At 43.4% G+C, this 9,685-nt stretch overlaps 1 protein-coding gene across 4 annotated transcripts in view; it reads left to right on the top strand.

Annotated features, from left to right (window-relative positions):
* Ica1 (islet cell autoantigen 1) overlaps window positions 1–9,685 on the top strand; it is a 144,828-nt gene that overhangs the window by 118,431 nt on the left and 16,712 nt on the right. For all 4 annotated transcript variants that reach the window (XM_026787529.1, XM_026787527.1, XM_026787528.1 and 1 more), the window contains exons 10-12: window positions 811–863; window positions 3,473–3,535; window positions 3,632–3,670. In XM_026787529.1, the coding sequence (XP_026643330.1) occupies window positions 811–863; window positions 3,473–3,535; window positions 3,632–3,670 (155 nt within the window). The remainder of the gene's footprint in view (window positions 1–810; window positions 864–3,472; window positions 3,536–3,631; window positions 3,671–9,685) is intronic.

Raw genomic sequence — 9,685 nt, 5'->3', positions numbered from 1 at the left:
ATGGTGTAGGCGCTGCCGCATGCTGGCATGGTGTAGGCGCTGCCGCATGCTGGCATGGTGTAGGCGCTGCCGCATGCTGGCATGGTGTAGGCGCTCTCTGTGGAAGCCCTTCTCCCGTGGATCCACCATGTATTCAGTCTACCATGTCCACACTGTAGAGAATGAGCTGTAGCTTGGGGATGGTAAGGTACTGTGGTGAGCCCCATTAGAGGCCACTCCAGAGTAAGTCCTACACAGCACCCTTTTATCATGTAAGTGAATGCAATCCAGATAGTCAGAAGAGAACTGCATGGGACTCTCGATGGGTTTCCTTTCACTAATTCGGGTTTCTCAAGTGTCTTAGCACGTCTTCTTTGAGAGCTCCAAAAGCATACCAGTCACTGTTCTAAATGACAGTAGAAAGTTACGAGGAATTTTGTTCAGAAATAGCAGGTAAACGCTAGGAAGTACCAAGTGGGTGGGGGGTGCTGGAGGCTCTGCCTGCAAAGTCCTGGGAAGAGTTTGTTCCAACGGGCCAGCGCGCCTGGGTTTGGGAGGGAAGGGTTGCTCATGTATGAAGATGCTGTGTTACAAAAAGCAAGCAGGGCTATTTCTTCCGCAGAAAATAGATGCCTCTTTCTGTGTCTACATCTCTCTTCCTCTACCCCTGCCGTGTGTGTGTGTGTGTGTGTGTGTGTGTGTGTGTGTGTGTGTGTGCGCAAGGGCAGGGGTTGTGGTAAATGAAGAAATAGATACTGCACTGACGAATATAGCTATACCATAAACATAAATTTGCAAACTGTGTAACTCGGACTTCTTTTTTATTTTAAGATTAATTTCTTTGGAGGATGAGAACCAGCAAAAAGAATCCTCTCCTTGTAAGGGTAAGTTTTAATTTCCATTTCCATTGCTTCAGAGACCCTGCTGGAATGTACAACAGCCAACTTGTTTCTCTTTCTGGTAAATTACCTCTTGGTTGGTTTTTTTTTTTTTCCATCTTAAGAAAAGGCTATATTAATCTGCTTCCTGTAGTCTCCGATATTAGTGCTGCCAACCCTTTAGTAGTACCAAGAGACATTGTGTGGTTTGAACCAGAAACTTCGGCATCCTCCTTGTGGTGGGACATGGCAAATAGCCACCCCTTTCCAAGAGATAGGATTTCTGGGCTGCTCTGAGGAGTAATTTCTGTATCATGATAATAGGTTTCTCTTATGACAAGCCAGCTTAAGCTGAATTTAAAAAAATAAAAGAACAGGTTTCTTTAAGCAAAGCAACTCCCCAGTGAGTTCTCCGGTCCCAGAGACACAGGCAGGAAAAGTCACACATGCAAACCAAAGCAGGGAGATTATATAGCCTGTAGCTGAGGGGTGATGGCCTATTTGCACCCAAGTGTGGTCAAAAACTTAGCACTTTTGGCGGAGATTGGGCTGGAGATTGGGCTGCTGGCAACTTCAGGGGAGAAACTGCTCTGGTCGGCAAGAATGGGGAACTGGGCTTTTTGGCACCTTTTCTTTCCTGGAGTTTCTCTGAGAGGGTGGGGTTTGGAGAGAGAGGAGTGGGATTTTCTGGATCAAGCAGGAGTGAGCTTGAGGTTCCAGCCCAACAGGTAGCCCTAGCTCCAGGTCTTAGTGCAATCTTGATATCACATCCAGGTGTGATCAGTGGTGATTTCTGGGTGGGCGGTCCTCATTCCTCAGTGTTGGAGACAAAATTACCCTGACTTTGCCCTCCCAAGTGAATCCTCAGGCGATGTTAAGGAGTGGCACCAGCTACCTCAAGGTGAACTGAAGCCTACCTTAGGAGGAGGCTCTGCGCATTGGGAGGTGCCACTCTGATGTGGCTCCTGCACTCCTGCCAGATTTTCTGTTGACTCCTTATCATAAAGGTACAGACAATGGAAAATGATAGCAAAACCAATATGTATGGGTGTTGAACCCTTCGCCAGGAGTTAAAATCTCCATAGATGGAAAGGTGGTTGACATTAATAGGTAACTAAAGATGTTGTATCGGTAACAGAAATCGTCCAGCCTTCTGCTCAGACAGGCCCTCCTGGGGACTCAGTCTCCTCTTCCCTGCCTTGAGCCAGGAGAGGAGATGTGTAAAGCAAGTCCTAGAACTGTTCTTCTGATCCATTCCTCTTCACCCTGGCTCTTCCCACTTTTCCAAGTGCCTAAAGCCATTTGCTATTGTAAGACTTGTCAAAGAAAAAGGTACGTTTGAGCAAAGGAATGAGCCAGAAGAAGTAGGAAATGTAAGAAAAGCAAAATTCTAGAGTCTGAGAAAAGTAAGGTCTAGGCCTGATTTCGTGGCCCTGGACAAACCGTCTGTGTTGATCCAGGCCTCCAATCTCAGTGCCCCTCTGTGAACCTATGGCATGAATATTGTTTGGGACTCAAGATCATAGAGTAGAACATACTTAGTTCTTTGGGAAAATGTCAACTCCAGTGTCTTATATTCATAGAAAAGTTTCAAATCTATATAACTTATATAGATTTGTACAGTATATGAAAATGCAAAGTTTCTCTTTTCTTATATAATTTAATGGGTGTGATATTTGCGTACTCTTTTTGAGATGCGAATCCATTATCATTAAAGTGGCATCTGTCTTATTGCGGGACCTGTTGAAGGTCTGGTGAACACGAGCAAACTGAGTTGAGACTGTCCTGTCATGTGCCTACTCACGCATGTACAGCCACACTGGATTGCTTATTGTGAGCCAAGTTAGTTCAGGGGACAGAGTTTCCCCGTGTCCCTTAGTCCCTGCAGATGCTACTTTCAACTAGCATCACTCGATCCCAGCATGGTGTGTATAAGAATCAATGAGCCTAAATGGAAGCAATAGAAGCCCCCTTATCACTCAAAGTCCACTTGATATAATGTTTCCTTCTAGTGCTCCATATAATGAGGGGTATTTTAAGTATGAAATGACCTGTTTCTTCCATTAGAGTGTCATACAAAGTATTACCTGCCCCCGGCCTTCTGTCACCATCGGCTCTTCGCCTTACCCACCAGGCGTGCCCTTAGCGTCTACTGGTCTCTCTAGCGTCTCTGTAGCTATGGTTTTCAGTCTTTAAAAACTAAAGATTCTTTATTGAGAATTCAGTATTCCCTTTTTCATTTTAGCCAGGCCTATGTGGTTACTATTTGTTAGTGATACCAAGTAATAGCCGATGACTTGTCATTCATTTTCCATGGGTGAAAATAGAAAGATAAATAGAGTATCGTGTGGGGTATCCATCAAACAAAACAGAGATTCTTTGGAAATGTCAGAATTAAAATTAGTTAAATGAATTACATAAAATTGAAATTCCAGATTTAAATTTGGAAATCAACAGCTAATAGCTGACGTAAAGGGGAAACTGAGGACCACTGCCTTACATGAGCTAGCTGAGACTTTTCATGCTTCCTAACAGTGTGTATTTACCTCACGCATAACTTATAAAAATGTACCACTGTGGGCTGCTCATAACCATCTGCATACATTGTGTTTCAGCTGAAGAAGAGAAAAGTACTCTGTCTTCTATAGACAAAAGCCCTGCGCATGACACATGCTCAGGTAATCTAAAGACAGACTTCCCAGTTTTAATGATTTATTCAAACTCCGAGTGAAATGGAGTTAACTGATAATTTGTTTTCTTTCTCTTCTCTTAAGGACCAATAGATGAACTATTAGACATGAAACCCGAAGAAGGTAAGATTTACACATTCTTTGAAGTTTATAATTTGATTAAATTAAGTTCTCTTTTATTGGTGCCAGAAAACTCAATAGTTATCTTTTTAATAGCTTTACAGTTATAAACAAAAAAATTAGGTGACAGTTATTATAAGTTATCTTACCTATGCGCAAGCAAAATGTAATATGTATGTTATTATTATTTAGACAATGTCTTAAAAGCTGAAAATTATGACAAAGGGACTGTGCTGTAATAGAAAAACTAACTTTTTAAATAAGATATGTGAAAATTCTGAATTTTGTTCCTCCATCAATGACCTTAACTAATTTGCTTCATATACAAACTCTGTAAGCCTCAGTTGTTCTTGCCTGTAAGATGGGACCAAGCATAGTAGCCTCTCCAGGTAACTGTCAGGAATGGAACTCAGGTATGAAAAGGTTTTTTTGTGGTTTCTGATGCAGGAATACTCTTGGAATGATGGCTTGTTGAGAAAGGAGGATTGAGGAATGTCCTCTAAAAGGTATACAGCGCTGTATGTTTATTGAACCTTAGTAAACCAGGTCCATCAGACTTAGAAATCTTATTCAGGCTACTAAATAGCCACCTAAAAGAGAATTCAGGAGCCTGAATTTAGATGACACTCATGGTACTGGGCGATCTAAGGAAACTGAGTAGTTTCTGTGTAATCAGTCCTAGACTTTGCTTTTCATTCAAACAAAGGTTTCCTTTAAATGATTTATTAAGAGTCCAAAATGTCCCTGAGACTCTGAGCCAAACATCAGAAAATCCCTTGGCCTGGAGATTGGCATTCTGTCCTGATCATACAGGTTCTTTACAGCATAGATACTGACCCAAGCCACCCTGTGGACCTCGGTTAACCAGGGTATGATTCAGCTGGGTCTGAACTTGGCCTGTTAGACGGTCTGCTCTTGTGAAAGATGCTTGGGAGAAACATTTAAAGGAAGGAAGGGTGGTTTATCTTGGCTCATGGTTCCAGTCCATGGTCTGCTGGCTTTTTAACTCTGTGGCAAGGCGGAAACATTGTGGAGGAAGAGCATGGTGGACAAGCCACTCACCCGAAAGGCCTGAAAGTGGAGCAACAGGAAGGAACCAGCATGAAGACACGCCCCCAGCTAGCCACTTCCTTCATCTCAGCACTTCCATGGTTCCACCACCTCCCAATTATTTACTTAAAATTTGAGTCAGTCAGTGGGTCAGCTTGATTAGGGCAAAGCCCACATGGTCTAGTTTTCTCTGAAACACAGATACTCCTAGAGGTGTCCTTAATCGTCTCCTACATGGCCGTCAATCCAGTCCAGTTAAAATTCAAGATTGTCCGTCAAGGTATGGACAGAATCCACAGAGTATTAGAGAAAAAAGAATCTCTCAAAGGTACAAAGTCACTATAAGTTTGCCAAGAACTTCCCAAGACTTGGAATACAGACTCACAGGTAGAAGGCTCCTTGCCTTGTGAATGTCTTACTGAAGGCATCATGCTATGCAATACTCCATCAAAATGGTGCAGATTGGTAAACCAGAAACCATACCAGTAATGAAATGAATGAACAAACAGTGTGAGTGGCCATTTGTAGCCCCCATTTTTGTAAGGACCTTTCCCCTCTGGTTTAAGAATAAAACATTTTAATGGAATAAAAATATCCTTTATAAATTAGAGTACTGAAATATTTTAATTTTACTAAAATGAGATAGTACAGCAAGCCCTAAGTATCTGCCACCCAGTTTCAACAACTCTTAACATTTAATAAATGTATTCATAATCATATGCATGACCCAACTTATTTTGATGGATTGATACTCCTCCCAACCCCAGAGTCTTATCTATATGGTTTTTCCTTTGTTCCTAACTCTATTTAATTTTATTATTTTAGTAGACTTGATTTTTGAATAGGTAGTATATTTATACTAGTGTAGAAAATTATAGAATATTATATTTTAAAAACTCACCCCATTTCTGTAAACTGGCTCACACTTCATCTTGACAACAAAGTGCCTCTTCTATGCCCCCAGCCTTCTAGAGCTTTCGTACTCAGACACAGAAAATAGGAGTCCGTGTTCTTGCTTCCTCTCCCTTTGTAAGGGGTAAAAAAAGATGTGGATTTTTTTTAAAGTAATGATAGATTGTGACAACCTTAGCCCCCAAGCCAGCACCTCCTCAGGGAATTAACTCAGAAGGGCTGCTGCTTGCAATAGTCTGCTGGCTTTCACAGCTTCCTCATGTTCCAGGGCCCATCAGATGAAGATTGACGTCTGCTTATTGAAAGCAAGTTTCATGCCCCGTTGCTTTTAGCTCTAAAGATGAAGCTAGATGTGCTCTTCCCTCATACAAGTACTGGTTCTCAGGCAAAAAGATGGAGTCACGGGACTCCCCAGTCAAATGCAATGTCACATAAGCCACCCTGTCCCTTTATCACTGCTGCCCCACAGAGCTCTCCCCTGGCTCCCACTGGGGGGTATCAGCGCTAAACCACAAGTCTAAAGATGCTCTTGACACACGGGGATCTTGTGGTGACTAAAGAAAAAAGAATGCTGCTGCTCTGTTCACTTCAGCCTGAATGTCTTTTCAGAGCCGCCAGCCTAAACTCTGAATTAAAATGCGGATCGTAGTACGCTAAACTTTAGATGTGAAGAAATCAAAAGCACTTAATCCAAGGATGGCTGATTTTATAAGACTTGGGACCTCTAGCCCCAGCTCCACTTTCTTCTACTAAATCATAAAGTAATAGAAAACCAATGCTTGACCACACAGTATAAAAACATTTAATAAAATATTGGTGACATTTGTAAGATCTTGAAAATGGATCTGAAGTCACCATATATATACCACACATGACATGTGGCCTGGATCCGTGAATTAGAGCATGCAGAAATCTTTGTGTTCCTCAAGTTGGGCCCTCCCCGCAAATAACATCCTACTGAACAAAAAGATGTAGTGCAAAGGAGATGAAAATTTAATGAGTTCAACTTCCCAAATCTTGTGACTAAGCCTTTACCAAAAACAGAAGGTCTAGGCCAATTACAAAGCAGAACAAAACTATAGTCTTTATTACAAAAACATGTTTGTTTTCTTTCCATGCTCTGTTACTGCTTGTGTCTCTAAATTCTGGCCAGGTGTAAGGATGATCGTTCATTCAGCAGCTAGCCGAGGTCGAGGTGATAACCTTTAGCCCACAGCGATCACGTGCTATCCCACGTTGCTTGGCTTCTCTGGAGTCGTGGATCTGTCACCTGTAGTCATCCTTACTGTCACATGAGAGATCTGATTGCTTTGCCTCAGGACAAACAATGACCAAGTGCAAAATTCCATCTGCTCTCATAAACCCCTCCTCCCTTCCGCTCAGCATTCTGGGAAATGCTGGTAACCTGGGTCACCTCATGAAATAATTATGCGCTTTTTCTTCAGAGTGCTGGGAAGAGCTCATCCTTTCCACCTTAGACAAGCCCCTCTACCACGGAGCCACACCCCCAGCCCAAGGACATAGGCTTTTAAAAGAACTACTGAAGGCAGGAGTGTGTCAGCAAACACCTGGAATCCCAGCACCTGGGAGGGAGAGGGTTAAAGTTCAGGAGATTAAAGCCACCCTCGACTGCATGACGTGTTTGAGGCCGGCTCAGGCCACATGAAACTCTGCTTGATGAAACCAAATAAATAATAAAATAAATGTTCCTAGCCGTGTCGTAGTGTGCTGTACATGGAATTATTCCTATAGAGATTCTTAAAGACTTGCTCCTGCCCTGTCAGGAGCGAGGTGACTTGCTAAGCTAATACTAAAACGGAGGGGCTGGGTTGTACCACTCAGGTGTTTTTGTGTGTGCTACTCTTGTTTCTTCAGAAAGCACATATGAACACTTACCCCACCTGGGCCCCTGTCAGTTGAGGTTTTTATTTATTATTACTTTTAAACCTGAAGGAAGTTTTTGAAAGAGGCATTCTTCGGTTCCAAACAACAACAATCTGCTCGCCGAGGCTGAGAACTGTTCTGTGTGGACAGGGTCAGGTGGTTTTCTGCTGTCTTCCCCCGCCATCCTTTGGGTGACAGGAGGGTAGTGTTGGTGTTTGGGGTTTCAGCAGCTCTGCAGCCCTGTGGCCTTTAACATTAGTCATTCTGTGGGGCGTGGGGAACAGGGAGAAACCCAGAGAAGTCAGCCTTCCTGTTTCACACAGATGAAGGTAAATCAAGTGACATTTATCTTTTTGTTGTCCTGTGTTCTCGTTTTCTGACTGTGTAGCTGTTTCCGTGTTCTGTGCCCCTAGTTTATGCTGAGGTCATGAAACTCAGTATGATTTCAAAAGCATTATCTGGACCAGTTTTCCACACTCTGCCTAAACTTGAGTTTCCTCTACTTTGGGGCTTTTTTTTTTCCAGTCTAGAACTCACTGGTTCAGGACCAGTTCTTCTAGGGAATGTTTCCCAGGCCCCAGGCTTCATATTTCTCAGGGTTGAACAAGAGAGCCATATGGTGGTTTTGGCTTCTTGGCCATTCTGCCTCTGTGTCTGCATGGTACCTCGAAGAGCACTCTGGCCATAAAAACCGTCACATGTTCACAAAATGTTCCTAGTTTGTGTGTGAGAACCCAGTCAGTTCTCTGTCAGCATACAGAAAAAACAAAAACCAAAACAAAACCCTACCTACGTTCTGAAGGAAAAGCAGTTCTCCTCCCCAGGGAGACAGCATTGTTAGGTGGCCCTAATACACTTCATCACTGGCAGAGCATACGGGCATCCTGCATGCCACCGTTGGGAGAGCTACCTTACACCTTAGCCCGGAAGTGCATGCGCAAGTGTTTGGACAAGGAATGATATCACAGTTGGTGTAGGCAAAGGAGCAGGGTGGCAGGCCGTCTCCTGGAGCTGCAGCTGCCTTACCAGTAGGCACACCACAAAGGATAAGATAAGACTTTGTGGTCAGGAGTTGGAGAACTTGGATTGGAGGCAGACATTTGGAGACACCGAGCCAAAGGAAGTTGTGGCCCACAACTCGGTAGCCGTCTTTGTTGGTCTGTGTGGGTGGACGCGCTGACCAGCCTTCTCCCGAGGACATTATGGCATCTCTCCATGCTTTCTTTGTCTCTGGTTGAGTGGTAGTTTCCAGCAAAGATAAGAGCAGCTCAGTTCTCCGGGGCCTGCTGACAAGCTTCAGTCCTCAAGTCCCGACTTGCCTGGTTGCAGACCTAAACCTGTCCATTTGGACTTGTAATTAAGGTTCTATTACAAGTTATGCATAGTAATTTCAGGCATCTTAATTATCAGTGTAATAATCAGGAGGTTTCTGGGTTTTATGGTTCAAGTCGGTGCCAGTTTCCTTGCTTTTAGCTACATAATAAGTTCTCTGAGAGGAACGCAGTTCACTGTGCGGCCTGCTTTAACTGTTAAATAGCCAGGATGTGATGACGTTTTTATTTGCAACTTTTTATTAATAAATTTTAAAATAAACAAGCAGAATAATACTCAATGGTGAACTTCAGTAGGGGCGAAGCCTGAATCTATGACTGACTCCTGAGAAAGTTTCCTCAGCTCCATGACTGAAATGTTTGTGTTTGATAGGCACAGGATTCATTTAGTTATAAGGTTGGAAGCCTGTGTTGAAATGGGTTAGGTTGGACTTTTGCTTAAAGCGCTCTCAGCCATGTAACTGAGCGTGTTCTGCGCTATACTGACTCAAGCAAGATTCAGGGACTGGCTGAGTGCTGTCTAAATTCCCTTTCTGCCTCTTGACATTGTTTTCTTCTGCATGTTTACTTTATTTTCACTAACAGCCTCTGATTTATATCTCTGGATCTGAGACACCCAAAGAAGGGGATGGGTCTTTTTCCATCTACTTTTCATATAGCAAATACAAAGACACCTGTAGCGCATGTCATCCCGAGTCAGTCACTGTGGCCTGAGAAGATGGTGAACTCCGACCTGCCCAGCCACGCACACACCTGTAGTGGGTGACCAAGATCACAGAGGGACAGTGCGCTTCTCCCACACACACCTGTAGTGGGTGACCAAGATCACAGAGGGACAGTG

The sequence above is a fragment of the Microtus ochrogaster genome, linkage group LG10 (assembly GCF_000317375.1).
Source record: "Microtus ochrogaster isolate Prairie Vole_2 linkage group LG10, MicOch1.0, whole genome shotgun sequence".
NCBI lineage: Eukaryota > Metazoa > Chordata > Mammalia > Rodentia > Cricetidae > Microtus > Microtus ochrogaster.
This window is presented reverse-complemented; position numbering and strand designations above follow the sequence as displayed.